This window comes from Haemaphysalis longicornis, unplaced genomic scaffold (genome assembly GCF_048455015.1).
Source record: "Haemaphysalis longicornis isolate Haplotype H1 unplaced genomic scaffold, Haemaphysalis longicornis Haplotype H1 scaffold_2, whole genome shotgun sequence".
Classification (NCBI taxonomy): Eukaryota; Metazoa; Arthropoda; class Arachnida; order Ixodida; family Ixodidae; genus Haemaphysalis; species Haemaphysalis longicornis.
Window position 1 is genome coordinate 65,455,306 of NW_027526295.1, and position 18,043 is coordinate 65,473,348.

At 48.0% G+C, this 18,043-nt stretch overlaps 2 protein-coding genes across 2 annotated transcripts in view; both read left to right on the forward strand.

The window, feature by feature from the left end:
* LOC144168946 (uncharacterized) overlaps nucleotides 1-18,043 on the forward strand; it is an 81,874-nt gene that overhangs the window by 45,085 nt on the left and 18,746 nt on the right. The gene's annotated exons all lie outside the window — the stretch shown is intronic.
* LOC144168943 (WW domain-containing oxidoreductase-like) lies at nucleotides 1,655-12,063 on the forward strand. The gene is made up of 3 exons (XM_077697941.1): nucleotides 1,655-2,164; nucleotides 4,778-5,122; nucleotides 9,716-12,063. The coding sequence occupies exons 1-3, from the start codon at nucleotides 1,850-1,852 to the stop codon at nucleotides 10,295-10,297; spliced, it is 1,242 nt and encodes a 413-aa protein (XP_077554067.1). The 5' UTR covers nucleotides 1,655-1,849; the 3' UTR covers nucleotides 10,298-12,063.

The window sequence follows — 18,043 nt, forward strand, 5'->3', positions numbered from 1 at the left end:
ATATACGAAGTGCGCCTGAATTTCTACGAAGTGTGCCTAAGATTAATCGAAGCATTTAAGTCTACTTGTGTGCTTTGAAGGTGAAGCCCGACAATATTAATGGTATTGCTGCAACAGTTATCTCTCTCTTTATTTGCTTTCATTTCGATGTGGAACGAAGCAAAGCAGATGTAATTAGGGTAGGAAATGATAATACATTGAAAAATGCCCAAGGCAAGTTGATAGTTGCCCACATGTGCCCCACACTAATGAATACTTGTAAATTTGGGTTGATGGGAAAGCATGGAGCAAAATGTACAATACGGAGGTTCTGCTCCCTAGAAGGAAATGCATAAAGCTTGTTTTTCTGTGGTTTATAACAGTGCTGACAATTACTCATACAATGCAAGAATTTAGTGGCCCGAGCACAGATAATTGGCATAAGTGTTACGTTAAGTTTGTTTGAATGTAATATTCAGTGTACTTTCATATAAACCTTTTTTGCAACCTTCAATATGACTGCTAGCGCTCGAAGAAGGAGAAAGAGATAGGATGGGTGTCAGGATGGACCAAACTTGTTATTTTCAGTCAAAATGCATAGTAAAATTCCTGGCAAGGAGGCATGTTTCTCCAGAAACATACGTGAAACTGGCCTTCAACCCATCTGCTTTTATTCATCGTTCCTCTTTTTATAGTAACTTCGTTGAAATTTAGCACGCACCAACTTTCAACGTTAAATGTGCTACTTTTTAATGTAAACGTATGTGATGCGCTGATGAACCTCCAGGTCAGTACATGTACCATTACTCCCACAAAATCAGTTGGTTGCCACTCAACGAGAATTTTCCATTGTGAGTTATCTTTACGCAATAGAAGGAGGAATTCCTAAATGTACTGAGGTCGCGTGCAAGCTTAGGGAGTAGCGGCCAGGACACAAGAGTTCATTTATATTGTCAGATTGTGCAGTGAGAAAGTGCAGGGAAAAGAACAAGTAATCATATATGAATTCAAATTTCAATTTTAATACGAGTATGCATTAATGTATACGCGTATTATTTTTAATGCGGTAAAGTACACAGCGAATGGAACAGTCGGCAGCACCGAAGGTGGCTCCTACGGTCGTTAAAGCACGAGGAAAAGAGTAGTGCATCAGCCAGGTGAACGGCAAATGGGGCCTTTTTTTGTGGTCGTACTTCGACGGTCAAGCGCCCAGCCACCGCCACACAGGTCCGCTAGTTTCTCATCTACTCAAAATCTTGCAGCGAAGTAACAAGTTTTCCTTCCCCAATGCTAGATATGGCCCGTTTGGCAATAAACTTTGAAGGCTGCGTTCAATGCAGGCGCCGTCTTGCCGCCATCGTGCACCTCCTCCGTCGGGAGTGCACTGAATGCTCGTTCTGCACGAGTCTGCACCGCGGCTGCACCCGACGTGATGCAAGTTTTGAACTGTTAAAAACTGCCCCAAAAGAGCCCCATAGTTTATTAGCCCATGTTATATAATTCGCGAGAGCAGTTTTGTACTGCCAAAGCATTAGTATGAAACTCTATGTGCCAAAGAACTTCTGAATCGTTTTGGGTAAACTAGGCGCATAAAAGAGATCACCCTAGCTGCGAGCTGCACATGTGCCACGAATGGTTGAGTGTTGCACCGCATTTATGCACCGCGTGAACCGGTGTAACCCCATAACAGTGTAATGCAGGTGAATCGAAAGCACCCACATCCAGCTCTTCGTCTCCCAAACAGCTGATTAAAATCCTCCCGGTTCTGTGGCTGATCGCATCGCTTAGCACGTATGCCATCAAGGTAATCCGGCCCCGAAGGCGTGATTGGAATCGCGCACTCCTCGGAGGCTAGCTCAGGGGCGACGCGATGGCAGACCTTCTGCCCGAGACGGACAGCGAGGACGAGCTCCCGGCGGGCTGGGAGGAGCGGACCACGAGCGACGGCTCGGTCTACTACGCGGACCACCTCGGCCAGCGCACGCAGTGGACGCACCCGCGCACGGGCAAACGCAAGCGCGTCTCACCGCAGCTGCCCTTCGGCTGGGAGCACAGCGGCGACGGAGCCTTCGTCGAGCGCGCCTCGGGACGCCGCAGCCAGACCGACCCGCGGCTCGCGTTCCCCGTCGAAGAAGGGGGCTCGGCACCCCGGCAGCGCTTCGACGCCAGCTCCAGTGCCATGCAGGTGAGCGGCCCGGGCGAACCCGACGTAACCCACAACCCGATGAGCATTTCAATGCATAATTGACATTGGGGGGTGCACTTCGATTGATAAACAGCGTCGAGAAGTTGGACGATGTAGATGACAACCGCAGCGCTTGCACTGGTCACTCTACATCGTCCAAGCTTTCCGGGCTGTTTTTCAAGCGTTCTAATCGTTACATTGCGGGCAAAGTGTATGCAACTGATAGGGTATCTGCAACTGGTTTGAATGCTGTGTTGACTTATGTACGGGCGCGCCTTTGGTTTATGGCCCTCTGGCTCGAGCTTAATGTGTCAAAAGCATTTACGGTTTGCTTGGTAAACTGGCGCCGAAATGTTTTCCACTTTGTGTTTTAGCGCCAATGGGCGAAAAATTCGCCCAGTTTGCCTCCTCACCGAAAGACTGCCGGGACACCAAGAAAGTAACGCGCGTGGCACTTCTCTCCCTCGGCTGTCTAAGCTCGATGTTGTACCTGTAGTGTGTAGTTGCAGGCATGGACGCGGTGCTGTCATCAGTTGATCGTGTGAATGAAGCAGAGCAACAGCAGCCACATAACTCGTTCTGCTGACCCTGCTGGCTGCTGCGTATCTAAATTTAAAGCTGCGTGTTCTAACCTGGAACAAGTTGTGTGCTGTTTGAATGGGTTTGTCAGTTCGCATATGCGTAACGACCACCTTTAGCGCAATTATAGCCTTTCGCTGCAGCATGATTGTAGGCGGGCCAATTGGTACTATCGTGATAAATTGAAATACGAACAGTGGAGCGCGTGGCTTTCAGTACATGCTGCGTAGGACAGGACAGGAGAGCACAAACAGGATGACAGGAGAGCACACAGACGCAACACACACTGCATCTGTGGGCTCTCCTGTCGTCCTGTTTTTCCGCACTGTCCATCACTCTGATAACCTTTCTCACTGTGAAACGAAGCTAAATATTTCGCTTTTTCGTGGTTCTGTTTCCTCTCAGTGTTGCTTTCAGTGTAAATTGCTTACAGTATGAAACGGAAAATAGGAATCTGTAGCCCCAACCAATGGAATTTAATTACAGTGCCTTTATTCCTTCAGGCTATGCATAGCTTATCTTGTCATCTCCTACAGCACAAAGGCCAAAGCATCTTTGGATTTACCGCACTTTGCATTTACGGAAAGAGCGGTAAATGCAGGTATGCTTTTCAATTATGCTTTATGCAGGTGTACTTTGCGTTTGCCACATCTTTGCATATCTGTGCATTTACAACAAAACCACAGCGCTTATTCACTCATTGGGCAACTACGGCTGCTGTGACACTGCAGGACAAATTTCTGCAATAGTCTTGTGCCACCAAATTCAAGTTCGCATTGTTTCCTCAATGATGGCACTAACGTTTCGTGCCGCGCAAAATATGGGCATGTTATGATCTGCCCGACGCTTAAAATTAACGCGAAGTTGAATTTCACACGTTATCTGTTTAGCTCCGCTTTTGACTTTGTGCCAACATATGCTAGTTGCTTTGTGCGGAAAGGGGGTCCCTGGTGCTAAATTGTTGTAAGAGTATTTTTCCTGAGCTTGGGCAAGGATCAGCATGCATAAAGCAGAGCTTACACCTTTTTTCCTGGGCTAGCTAGGCATTAAAAGTCTTGTTGCTCATCTCAGTTTTCTAATCCCTTTTGCCACAAGACGCAGCAGTTATGTTCATCTGGACACGGCTCACTTCCTTCATAACAGCTGCCGTGACACATAAGTACAACTTTGTTAACTACGAAGTAATGTTGGACACTGGAGTACCATTCTTTACGTAAATAAGTTGCGCTGCGTTACTCTTTAAGGGGGGCTTTTGGGGACGTGTAGTTTTTGTGTGCATATTGTTCTTATGTTCAGGAAATGAGCATTCAGTGGTAAATGTCCACTGGTCCTTTCTCGGTCCAGTGTTTTATTCCTTTAGTCAAAGAGGCCAACTTGCCTTTTTTGCTTCTCTGCTCGACCCAATATTTCGTTCCAACATAGGTACAAGTCTGGCATTTTTGGTGTGATGCAGAACATTAAATAAGCGCATTGATACGCCACGCCCCACCTCTAAACTGACGTAAAAGATACCAAACCAACCTTATTTGCAATACTATTGCGTGAAATTGAGTTAAAAGAACATTTGAAGTAAAAATTCAGATAATTAAAAAAAAAAAGCTGGCATTGCTGGGGCTCAAACCCAGGCCGTTCGCTCCAAAACCCGATATTCTACCCCTGGGCTATCGTGGCCAAACAGCGGAGTTGTTTTAGCAGTTCTTCAAGAGAATTGAACCAGTGTTCCGAGTGAACCGGTGGACGGCGCTGGGTGTGCTCAGGAAGTGCCTGAATTCCACAGGCAATCTGAATGTAACTTGCTGAACACCGGCAAATAAGTTATCTCTTGCTCTTATCTCTCTCTATATCGTATATCTTTACCTGTTATCTCTCCTTACAGTTTATCTTTTTATCTCTTGTTCTTATCTCTCTTTACATCTTATCTGTTTAACTGTTGCTCTTATCTCTCTTATCTTTTTATCTCTTGCTCTTATCTCTCTTATCTCTTGCCTTTCCTGCTGATGCTTTCTCCCTACTGGTGTTTCTCCCCTCCTGCAGGTTTTGCACGGGCGCAATTTGGACGGCCAGACGGCCATTGTCACGGGCGGCAGTTCGGGCATCGGCCTGCAGACCGCAATGGCGCTGGCCTCGCATGGCTGCGACGTGGTCATAGCCTGCCGCTCGGCCGATGCCGTGGCCAAAGCCATAGCCCAAGCCAGGGCCCAGCGGCCAGACACCAAGCTGTCCTTCCTGCCCCTGGATCTGGCCTCTTTGCAATCTGTGCGAGCATTCGCTGCGGCCTTCGCGCAGCAGTGGCAGCGCCTCCACATGCTCATCCTCAATGCGGGCGTCTTCGCGATCCCACACTCGCTCACCGAGGACGGGTTCGAGCGCACCTTCCAGGTCAGTGACGAGCACGTTGGGCAGGGTGGTTGATGGCACGTTCGATAAAGGGGCCACAAAAATAAAATTCAAGCTTTGTTCTTTAAAGGGGCCTTGCAGACAAAATACAAGTTTGTTTTGTTCGAAAGATTTTGTGTTTTATAGTGCCCCCAGCGCTTTCCCGGCAGCAAGTGGTTCCGTATTCAGTTAGAAATTAATCTATTTAGGTTTAAATTTTAATTCGCCCACCAAATTGTGCATTTTCGTGACGTCTGCGATGAAGTCATAACGGCATGTATTCAAATGAACTTCCACTGCCCCATTCAGCACTGCAGCCTTGCTTGCCGTCAGTCCTCCCAGGTCCTGCCATACTCAGCCATGGACCGTTGTCTGCCGTTGCTTTGTTTTTGACCGTATTTACACCTGGCGTGTTTTTGTTACTGTAGAAAGTAATCGTTTCGTGAAACATGGCGTATCCTTCACAAAAAGGGTCACGTAAGACAACATCGCTTACGCCAATCGGCCAGTGTTACGTAAGACAACTCCAAAGCGGTGGACTAATGTGGAGCTAAAACAAGCATAGTGCGCCCAGTACCAACAGCAGTGCCCATCAGTACTTCTATGTTTATGTCTTTTTTCGTAACTTTCATTGTTTACCCCACCATTCTTACTACTGTAAAATGAATATACATTACACTTAAACGTAAATAGCTTGTTCAGCAAGCTTATAAGACCTGCCTAACGTGCGTTTGCTTTTGCCGGCCTCCGCCAATCGCAGAGCTGGCTTGAATGACATCATAGGTTCTGTTGCGCGAAATGAGCGAGTGGGTCGCATGGCCATTCCCTTTGTTCCTAATTATATACCTTATTTGTGCGAAGTCTGCAGCAAAGGTGGTGTCAGTATGATTCTAACGAGGCAACCTATGGAATGAACCAAACTTGTGTTTTGTCTGCATGGCCGCTTTAAATGGTTGCACACGGTTGTTTTCCACTGGGGCTGCTTTTCTTGTGTTACCATTTGAGTGAACTTCAAACTAATCTGAAGGCAATAGGGTGCGGGCCAGCGGACCAATACCGTGCACCGGCGAAATGTGTCCACTTTGCAGGCGATGGCCATTGTGCGTGCTGCAGCATTGATTGGACCAATAGTTCCACGAAACCTAAAACAGAACTTCCCTTGTTTTACCACACCAAAAATGCATAAGTGGTTGTCCATGGATTAGGTTTATAAGTTTAGGTGTATGGTGAGCAGAAATTAGTGTGCAATAGTACTTAATTTCACAGCAACATCGGTGATATTTTTTTTGTTTCAAAGCACCAGCTCAGCTGAGCTTAGTGCATGTTGCTGAGGATTCGCAATTTGGTCTGTACAGAGCCTGTAACCAGAAAGTGTTTGGTGTCCGAGAGGCAGGCAGCATGGTAGGTTCGACTGCGTTGCGGTTCTCCTCTATTGGTTTGATGCAGAATTAGTGAGACCGCTGTATCCAGGGAAATACAGTAATACCTCGTTAACTCGAAGTAGTAAAAACCGGGAAATAATTCGAGATGAGCGGATTTTTGAGATAAGCAAAGTTGCGCGAATTGTCATGAAATATTGAGTTCTTTGCAACAAAGGCGCTACTACTTACCAGCTCATCAACAGCAGCTTCCAATCTTGCTTTTCATAGAGGTTTGAAAGAGAAAAAAAAAAAAAAAACAAGAGGCGTTCGTCGGCTGGGTTTTGTGGCACTGCAATTTTGCTTAGCAGAAAAGAACTGCGTAATGCTGATCTGCTTTGCGGTCGCACTCGGGCCTAGTAAGGAGTCCTCTAGCTGCTTGACACCTTGCATAAGCCGATCTTGCCCGCCGGCTGCACTCCTCAAGGAGGTTCGTCGTCGTCGCCCCCATCTTTGCCGTCCCCTCCTTTTGTGGCCATTTCAACTATTTTGGCGTCCGTAAGTTCTCCTGTCACAAACACAGCCTGCTGTACCTCTGCACATGTCCCTACTGTCACACGACGTGCCACAGGGTTGCGTGACAAAGTTGATATGCCTCTAGGCTAAGACTTCATTTTCGGGGAAAACATCAGCTTTGTGGTAGGTGTGGCTAAACGAGAAAAAAAACTTGGGCCCATCTCCCCGTGAGGGGGACTCGAGTAAATGCGTCACATAGGGGGTGGGTGTATTGCGTTAACATTTAGTGTTTGGGGAGTTGGTGGTAGTGAATGCGTTGTATCAGCAGCTTCTTGACGTAGTTTGAATGAGTCAAGGATATAAGGCGCGTTCGTAGCCTCCCATTCTGTGTCGGCTTTGTGGCGCAGTGGGTAGAGCACCATGTACATTGCGTTCCGCCCGCAGGGTCGAGGGATCGAAACCAGGCGCCGGATAGTATTTTTTTTTACATTGTAGGGGGAGGGGTGCGGACAACGACTACGGACGTTAACGCGGGTGACATCGTGAGTTACTGAAATGCTCTGCATTTAAAAAATCAAGGGACTCAGGTGCGGCAGCATTGCGCAAATCTTGGGAAACGGTCCGCGGCGGCAAAATTTTCGTTCTTTCACTCTCAGGCAAGATTTCGAGATATCCGCAGTTTGGCCCAAAGATACTTCGAAATAAATGGAAACAAATACATAGGACGTGTAGAAAATGGTTCGGTGCTGCGGAAAATTTCGGCTTAGCCAATTTTTTGAGATATGCGAGTTCGAGTTAACGAGGTATCACTGTATTGAGTAGGTTGTAGGACTGCGGGTGGTGTTCTTACTTTTTCCTAGCAATCAGACATTTCAGTGTTCATCCTTTTGCTGTACACTTTGTTTCTAGAGTATTTTTAGTATTTGAGGACGTATTTGGTGTAGATACCACTGGGAAGGCAGGGCTGTTAGCTTTAAAATTTTCTCATCATTATTTCTCTTTTTATCATACAGGGTGTCGCAGGAATAAATGATATGACTTTACATCTTTTTTCTTAAGAAATAGCTCTTCTATTCGCTGTCAAACTTTACACAAAAGTTGCATTTCAAGGCCTATTTTGCTTAACACAAACAGCGGTGATGACATTTGCCTATGGATAAACCAAATAAAAACAGTTTTTGCTTAGGGAGACCCATTGGTCACAATAAAAAAGAAAAAAATTACCACGTGAGAGTAATGACACCACACCTGGCATATTCAAAACGAAACGTGCTGTAATGGCAGTGTCAAACGTGGCTGCAGGTCTGAAATCTTTTTTCTAGCGCTTGTTTAGGATGATCACAAATAGTTGTTTTAGACTGGCTATGGACTGTTGGGAAATAATCCTCCTTCCAGTGAATCGAAAATTGTTTCATTTTAAATACAGGGTGGTGTGGCAATAATTGGAACACTTCAAAAAAATTTTCCTGAGCAAACCGCCGCTCTGTTCACACCCAAACTTCACACGAAGGTCACATTTTGTGGTCTATTTTGTTTGACATGGGGAACAACGACGATACTTACCTGTTTATTCTAAAAATAAATAAAAACGATTCTTGCCTATGGGAAAATGGCGGCTGATTTGGACGTGCGAGCCAGCCATAGAGTTTCATACTAATATATACTAGAGGGAAATCTGGCGCCACTGTCTATGGGAGCCGCGCTTCGGCGAGCGTTCCTTCATGTACCGGGCAGGAACGTTCCACTTGTCCTTGACATGGCTCATGAACAGGCTGAAAAGTTGGCTCTGGTCACAAAAAAAGCAACAGTATTACTGCAGAAGGTTCATCAACTTTGTTTTGTTCTTATAAAATTTAACCTCACAAAAGATTAATTTGGCAGTGATTATGTAGAAACTTCACGCACGATGAACAAGAAAAAAATGTTACCCTTTTTTGTTGATTTTGGCTGCGAGACAAAAAAGAAGCCATATGTTTAGCTAAGCCAAGTAGGCGAGGAACGTCGCTGGTGGCAATGGCGCCACCCACGGCGGCCCGCGACTGCACCGACAGATTTTCCTCTAGTATATATTAGTATGAAACTCTATGTAGTGAGCGCATGTTGATCTTGGAACGACGGTGCCACCTTGGGGTATGCAGAGCAAAACGCAAATTTGGGATTCACGGTAGGAAGGAGCCAAATGGTGCAGCAGACGATCAGAAAATGCACCTAGGAAGGAGCCAAATGAGCTAGCAGACGATCAGAAAACCCACTTTCACATCGCATTTTCTGTTCGTCTGCTAGCTCATTTGGCTCCTTCCTACCGTGAATCCCAAATGTGCGTTTCGCTCTGAATGCCCCAGGCGGCGCCGTCGTTCCAAGATCAGCTTGCACTGGCTCACACGTCCAAATCAGCTGCCATTTCCCATAGGCAGGAATCGTTTTTATTTATTTTTAGAATAAACAGGCACGTACCATCGTTGTTCCCAGTGTCAAACAAAATGGAACACAAAATGTGACCTTTGTGTGAAGTTTGAGCGCGAACAGAGCGGCGGATCGCTCAGGAAAAATTTTTAATGTGTTCCAATTATCGTCGCACGACCCCGCAAACTCGAGATAGACACAAGAAAAAGTCAGCGCTGTAGTTCCTTCGTCTTGTGTCCAGCTCGAGTTTGCGCTACTTCAAGGTGTTCAAGAGTTTTTCGTGCCCCATTGTAATCTCGGTGCATAAACGTCTTCACAGGTGAACCACCTTGGCCACTTCTACCTGACGATGCTGCTGGAGCCCCTCCTGGTGGTGTCGTCACCATCACGCGTCGTCGTGGTGGCGTCCGAGAGCCACCGCTTCAGCTTCCTCTCGGCCGCCAACCTGACCGAGGACCGACTGTCCAACCCGACCGGCCGGGGCCACTACCCGATGTTCGTCTACAACGACACCAAGCTCTGCAACGTGCTCTTTGCGGCCGAACTGGAGCGGCGTTGGGGGCCACGCGACGTCCACGCCTATGCCGTTCACCCGGGAAACATGGTGTTCACCGGACTGCCCGGGGAAAGCTGGTTCTACTGGCTGCTGTTTCTGCTCGTGCGGCCATTCACCAAGTCGTTGGAGCAGGCGGCTGCCACGACTGTGCTGTGCGCCACGGCTCCGGACCTGGCGGGCGCCGGAGGTGGCTACTTCAACAACTGCTGCCGCTGCAAGCCGTCGGCGGCCGCCCAGGATGAAGTGCTGGCTGAGCTTTTGTGGCGGACTAGCCAGGCCATGGTCAGCCGCTGCGTGGGATCGGGGCCGGACGCATGGAGCGCTGCGTTGGGGGACAAGCATTGAGTTTGGATCGCCTCGATGGGCAGTCCAATGTACAGAACCTGCGGAACTGCGAATAAGGGAAATGCATTTTTGGAGGTTTGTACGAATGGAGTCAGTGAAGAGGATGTAGGTATTGTGAAGGAACGCAAGGGCCAGCCATCAGCAGTGTGAAATTTCATCTCCAAAGCAGGCGCAAGGAGCAGAGCTAGGCGGAAGGGAAACGTCATGTAAAACTCCCATTGGTGGTCACAAGGTTGGCGTCCCCTTCCCTTCTTAGCATCACTCTTGGTATGATTTCCAACAGCATTGAAACGTGCATCTTTCAGCCGGGTCTCCATAGGGGGTCACTTTAGCCCCGCTGCTGTTCACATATCATGCCCTCAGTACTTCTGTTTTCCTGTTGTTGGCATTGGCCGGGTCTCTACTCCAATGGGCACTTGTGCCTGTGCTTAACTGCACTCCTAGATTGGAGTGCTTTGTAAAGGTTACTTCACTTGCACATATCCTTGCACCTGCCACCTCGATCCCAGTCTCCTACAATAGCTTCCACTCAGATTCCATCATCGTTGCTGCACTGAACGTGACAATGAATCCTCGTGTGAGCAGAGTTATGTCTTTTTCCGACCGACGCACTTAATTTAAGCCTCCAGTCTTTGCATCCAAGATCAGAGTGTCTACCACCTTTCGTCATTCAGTTTGAGCGAGTCTTGAAGCATGTGGCAGGCTTTGCATTCAGTTCCTTCACAGCTTCGCCTCATCAGTGTGGTCATTGGTAACGGAGACCCATCTGTGACTTTCGCAAAACCTTACCAGCCTTCCCCCATAGATGTGAAGAGGCTGATTGTTCATTGGTGACATCTCGCGAGGTGCTGACGTACCCATAGTGTTGCCTGTAACAAGGGGAAGAAGTTTCGGCTGACCTCTCTGCAAAAATATTGGCGAATGCTGCAAGACCGCATGGAACATATATTCCGTATAAAACATAGAACACTGCAAGACCTATGTTTGTCGAGCCACCAGACAATAAATACAAGCCTCACAATCGTATCCAGATGCTGACGTCAACCTGCGCACGCCTGGATCTCACTTTGTCATGATTCGTTTGATATATCAAATACTTTAACATAACCAAATTTGTAAGCAACAAAAGGCTGCAGGGAAACTCCGTCAACTTCCCTTCGTTTTTGCGCGAAAAGCAGCCATGGTTCACCGCGCACAGTGCACTGTTACCAAAATGGGGGAGGCACGGGGGAAAAGCCACAATTTCATATTGTGACCCAGTTGGAGGTCGTGTTGGTCGTTGAAAAATGGAACAGACCATTCATGGAAGTGCTCCAAGGTAGGTGGGCGCAGCACTGCAACTGTTAAATTCATCGCCTCAACTCTCAGTTATTGAATCCAATTGGCATCGTGCATGGTTATTGCAGTTAAGCCGTTAAGGGGACGCCACAGTGTATTTGTCAAACTTCTGTTTATGTGTGCATTGCATAGACTGGCTCAAATAAGCATGCTTTTGATCATTAGTTCAGTCTCTAAAGCAGTATTTATTTTATAAAGCTGTAAAGAAGAAAGAATACCACGCGACATTTGCGGTGACTGCAACTACTATGTGACGGAGTACAATGCGAAGTGTTTTTGCACTGTGATTGGACAATGTCCGAGTTTTAAAACATTCATAAATACGCGCTTGGTGTTGTGTCAATACTATTTTTTCTTTAAGGAAAAAATTCCGTTGTTTTTGCAAAGAGCTTATGTGCTGAATAAAGTTTAGGTGGTTTTTTTATGGAGCTGTCGACATCAGTTTCAATTCCCAGCAACATGCTTGGCATCCGGCGTTATACTTGGTCGCGTATTCTTGATACCTCATGAACTATCATGCCGCGCTTCTGCTCTGTTGTCGGCTGCGGAATGGGTCAGATAAGCCTGCCAGCACCACTCGGGGGGACCAATTATGATATCACTCTGCGCCAAAAGATGAGCCAAGCCATACGCAGGGCTGACGTCCACTGCACCATTGGGGATGCTCAACTGGGACATCGAAACAGGTTGATTGAGGCCAGAGGTTGGAGGGGGGAGAAAAGTCAAATTTTTGTACAGGTGCAAATATACAATCAAGAAGAGCACCTAACAGTTTGGGTGCCTGCTCTCGGAAGTGCTTGAAAGAATGGCTGCAAGCATGCACATCTCTGTGGCAGATCCCAGAGATGTGGCCCAAAACGAAGGCAGGACTGCCATTAAAGAGTATCCACATCGAAACTGGCGCGGTGATAATGATGATGATAATGATGCACGTGCCCGCACGGAATGATTCGCCGGAATAAAGTCTAAGCTGCAGTCAGGTGCTGCTTCTTACGGGATGCTGGCGCTACAAGTTACTAGTGCACTTGTTAAAGTGGGCCGTTGTTTTATAAGTGGCAATCTCAACCACGAGCTCTGATGCGCGTTTTCTAGCCCTGCTTCGCTAGTGCTATCCGCCTCTTTTACACTATGAAGTCTGTGGGATGGTAGGATGTCTGTGGACAAGCCTTGCTCAGAATAGAACGCCACGTCATTCCGCCGCGACCGCGTTGTGTTCCAGTTCTGTGGCCGCGGACCTATCGCATCCATGATTTCCGCCGGGAGCTTTTGCTGCACAGCTCTGCCTGAGAGTGCACAGGAGTGCCAGGCTGAAGACTGAACCGGCTGGGCGTCACCCCCAGGAGAAAAAAACAATTGGAGGCCCAATTGGACCTGTCGAAAACACGATTGGGCCAAATGGAACCATTTGAAAATGCAAATGGTTCCATTTGAACCAATTGTGTTTTCAGCAAGCCCAAATGGTCCTCCAGTTGTTTTTTTTCGCCTGGGCCGTGCCACCCATTGAACCGCGCATTACAGCGATCGAGCAAGCCACGCCACCCGTGGAAGCACGCCGCAGTAGGCCTAACGTTCTGCGATTCTGCTTCCAGCCAAATCAGCGTGGAGTTTTCGGGGGCGAAGCCATCGCCGCGAGCAACCACCGCGTCCGCGAAGTCTTCGTCGGCATGTCAACGCCTGCCAGAATGCAGCACGAGTCTCGGGCTCTTCCGCGGACGTCGTGGGGTCGTGGGACTAACGACTAACCCCGTCTGATCCACACAACCACCACCACCACAATGACTGAACTGTGTGAAGCGATGCGGAAACGGCATTAGTATGATAAAGGACGTGGTCGCGTGTTGCATCCGCGGTGAAACCAACCGCGGTGACGCCGGTGAGTGTAGTGGTGTAGATATTTTCGGGGTTTCCCTATCTGAGTGTTTCCACTTACTGCCACCAGAGGGCTGAGCCCGTGGAATAGCGAGCGTTGGTTTTTAAATTTGAACTGGAGCGTGGCGTCCCTTTCTCGTCGGGCCCTTCGGGGCCGGCCGACATCCGCGATTTTCCAAGAAATGTACGACTTCGCAAAGCAGCCAGCCAGCCTTGTCCGGCCTGCTACGAATTCCTGTGGAACGGACCCTGCCACTGACCCGGTCTTCTTCCAGTGCTTGCAGCTTTCTCATGCCGTCATGTGCGTCGGCAACCCTCGGATCGGTTCCTGCGCTAACCGGGAGAGCGGTCGATGCTAGGTCTGCTCACGGACTCCTGTGAACAGGGAACCACTCCTTCGAGAACAATGACGTGCTCTCTACCCCACCCTCCACCGACCTTTCCGTGGGGCCATTTTCTGCCGGACTGGCCATCCCTCCGGCAACTGCCCTTGGACGTCACGTGACCTTGCCCTGCCTTCCAGGTCTTAAGGAACGTGGTGCCTATAAACACCACCACCGCCTGCTTTGAAGAGCCTAGAGGACACTGAGCGGGCGCCGACGGAGGCCTCTGCTGACCGCGGACGCAGCCCTGTCCCAAGCAGCGGGTGGCAGCTAGGGACATGCTGGCGAGCTGGAACCTCGTGCTCGGCTCTTGCAGTCAGCCCATCAATTAAGCCTCTGGTGGCGATCCCACGCCAACCGTCAGCTCGCCCAGGCCTAGTCGTAGGGCCTCTGGGCTTGCTGCCAGCAGCAAGGAACATGCTCCAGGCGAGGACGACCGAGCAGCGCTCAGTACGAGCTCAGAACGTGGCCTAGCGGTAGGATCTGTGCTCCCCAGTGAAGAAGCGACCAAGGAGACCACTCCAAGCCAAGCTGGTGCTGGCTCTTCAAAGCAGATGATCTTGGATGACAAGGTGGTCTACAAGGAGCGCATGCACAGGACTGAGAGTCAAGATTCAAGGAGGACCCGCAACCGCCTCAACTAGATGAGTTGACAGAGAGAGAGCGAAAGTGACAATAATCTTTAATTTAATCGGCGATGTACACGCAATACTTATGCTTCAAGATCAATCAATCCACTGCGCCCACAGTGCAACGCTTACGACGATTTGCACACAAGTGGAAAAGCAAGACGGCATTCGCTCGTTCCAATGCCTACTCCACAGGGATAGGACTGTGGGCAGAAAAACGTTTGGATACACACTGGGGCTATTCCTGGACTTGTGAAGGTTTCCAACGCTTTTGGCACTGCCCGAGCTTAAGGCATCCTGGAATGAGGACGCAGCTGTCTGAAGCCTTTATCCGATTTCGTTAAAGTGGAGCCTGCTGGCGTGGACTGTCAGCATCGAAAACAAGTCCCACCAGCATTGCAAGAAACCAGAAAGGAGGTGGCTTCTCATAAGCAGTGGACCTGCCTCAGGGACATCAGTCTTTGGTGACTTTGTGGCCCGCAATCCATAGCCTTGGCGAGCAGCCTGTCAGTTCTCTCCTTGCTTGAACAAGGAACAGAAGCCGGTGCCTTCTGGGAATCCAATGACGACAGCAAGGCTCCTGATCTTACACCACCTGATTCGAATCCCTATGCGCACTGTGAATTTCAACTAACTACAGCTCTTTCAGTCTGGAACCTTTCTGTGCCCCAGTGAAAGCTTCCTTTCGTCGGCGCCTGGAGCCTCCTCTACCTTGGGCAAACCTGGACTAAGCACGAATTTCCCCAACTCTGCGAAAGACCGCCTGTGTTTCTTTGGCTCCCGTAGTCCCACCAGCAATCAGGCCCTCTGTGGCCCGGTAACAGTAATGTTGACGGGGTGGGAAACGCGTAGATCAGGAAACCCCGACACTACAGCAAGCTTGTGTTTCGACCTGAAGTGGCTGTCGAAAAGCGTAATGTTTTTACATTTAAAGTAAAATTATTACGCAACCTGAAGTCTGTTTTCATGCTCAATTAACTATTCAACAGTGTGCACAGCTTCATTCGGTAGGCTTAAAATGAAGTGGAGAGCAGATACTAGGGGTCTGTTCGATTCACTTGCACCACATGAACCAGTTCAGGTGGTGCAACAATCCGATGTTCGTTTCAGTGGTGCAGCTCGCAGCACCTGAACTGCACCGTTCGATTCGCCGGCAGTGCCAATGGGTGCGGGACGAGTTCATTGCTTTGCGCCTGCACTCCTTGCTGGGGAGGTGCAGAAGTAGGCGGAAAAAGTGCAGGTCTGGTTCCGTCGATTGCGCACGATGGTGGAACTGTCTTTGCACTGCTGTGAACTGGTTCAGGAGGTGCAGGTTGGATTGAATGGACCGTAGGAAGCACACTCCAGTTGTGTCCGGGAGGCTTGCATGTAATCTGCGTTTGTGAATGTTGTGCTTGTAATTATTTTATAGCCTCAAGTGGATCAGAAGCGAGTTTGAGCTACAGTTAAACGTGGTTGTAGCGAAGTTGATAAAATTTTGCAATTCTTCGTTACATGGAGGTTTCGATATAAGGCTCCCATAAAGGAAGCAGAAACTAAATCAAAATGCTAGATGTCATGGATAGTGAACTCTCCCTTTAAGAATTTATTCACAGTGCAAAAATGCGTGCATTGTGCCTTCTGCTTTCCCACAAAGTTATTCAGTACACAACCCTCCAAAGAATCAAGGTCACTTACCCCTGCATTCACAAACGTAACTGAAGTTTTAATTTTACCTTGTTACACTCTTCGGTGCCTTAACCAGTTTCAAGGACCAAACGTGTGCTGAAAGGGCACCTTTTCGCAAACTTGATGCTCTTTACCGAACTCAAACTTTTTGAGAAAGTGCTAGCTGGAATACTGTACTGGATGACAACGTTCATCTTTCTTGTAGACTGAGACGGCTCTTGAAATTGTGAGCTTGTCTTGAAAAGACAAAACTTCATTTTCTGACAGCAGAACTCATCACCGATGAACCTACACCTCAGAAAGCAGCGGCGACGCGCGACTACACACCGACAGGCACCACACACAGCACCTAATGGACACCACACTCGCAATGAAAAGGCAGGGTAGTCTGCGGTGTGGGCAAAGTTCACTAAATTAGTGCATATCTTCAGCCGATTTTTCAGAAAAGTGCAAAAAACAATGGCTCATCAGTGTAGCAGATTCGCTACATCAAGGTTATCCGTAGCCATGCCTCCGTTAGATAGAGGTCGCAAATGCATTGGTTTCAATAGGGCTGGAAATGGAGGAATTGAAAAACTTTGTTAAGTCCAGAAATTCGTTACATAGAGGTTCATTTCATCCAGGTTTAACTGTATATCCAGAAGGTAGTCAGGAATGTCATGAATTTTTGTTTGCGGAGGCAGAGGAAACTAAGTGCGTACGCCCCTTCGTCTAATGACAACGGTGGTTGAAATGCTGGGCTTTTTTGTGAGGGATTCATTCGCTCCAATTGTGATGGGATGGAGATCAAGGAGGCTTCGCAGACTGCTTAAATCGTGTCGGAGTGGCGTAATCGGATAGACTTTGACTTAATAACCCGAGGGACTCTCATTGGATTCCAACTACGGCAAGCGTTTTTTTCTTGAGGTGCTTGATGTGCCTATTCTAGTACACTCTAATGTTCCTTTGCTCATCATCATCATCGTTTTGCGAAACCCATTGTGTGAAAGTTGGCTTTCCTGCAGTGCTTTTTGGTGGCTGGACGATCGCCACCAGCGACGTATAGAAAGCTTCGCTTTAAAATCACAGAACAAAAATGCATGGTAGGTTTTTCAATAGAGTAACTGAGGGCCCGTTGCTCAAAAACCCGGTGCAGCCATAGGCACAGAACGGGAGTTCTTTTGAAAACATGCATATTTTGTACTTCAACTAGCCTTGAAGTGTATTTTTGTGTGTCCCGCGTAGTTACTCCGTGGCGTAAGTTTTCATCGGTTTTAATTGCAAACCGTTATCATTTTCCCATCCGCCAATCCGTTGCAAGCCACCGCTATCCGCAACGTGTTTCTTGCGCGCGACTCTCGAGACTAGAGATGGGCAAAACGGCTCACTTCAGTGAGCGGCTCAGAACGGCTCAGTTCACTGAAGTGAACCGGTTCATTTGAACGGTTCAGCGGTTCATTTAGGTTTGTAATCTGTGTTAAGCATTCATAATCTAAATTATTACTCAATTGTTATTTATTCATTTATTTTGTAACAACAACCGCTGTATTTGTGCTGAAAAGAATTGGCCTCACCATCATTACAAAGGTTTTTATGTGTCAGTGGTATTTCAGAATCACTCTCGGTCGATATATATAGAAGAAAATGTAACTTTTTGTCAACTTTATAACCTCACAAATATGATCTCTACTAGTGAGCTGTGACGCCAGAAAAAATGATTCTGGACATAATACAAGAAACTAATTTTAATATTGTGGTGGTGAACAACACTTTGTTCAGTTTATTCGAAGCGAGGTCGACGGATCCGCTTTCTGGCAGCGATAATAGATGACGCGAAAGTTGCACACAAGACCCAGCTGGGTCGGCCGATACGCCTCTAA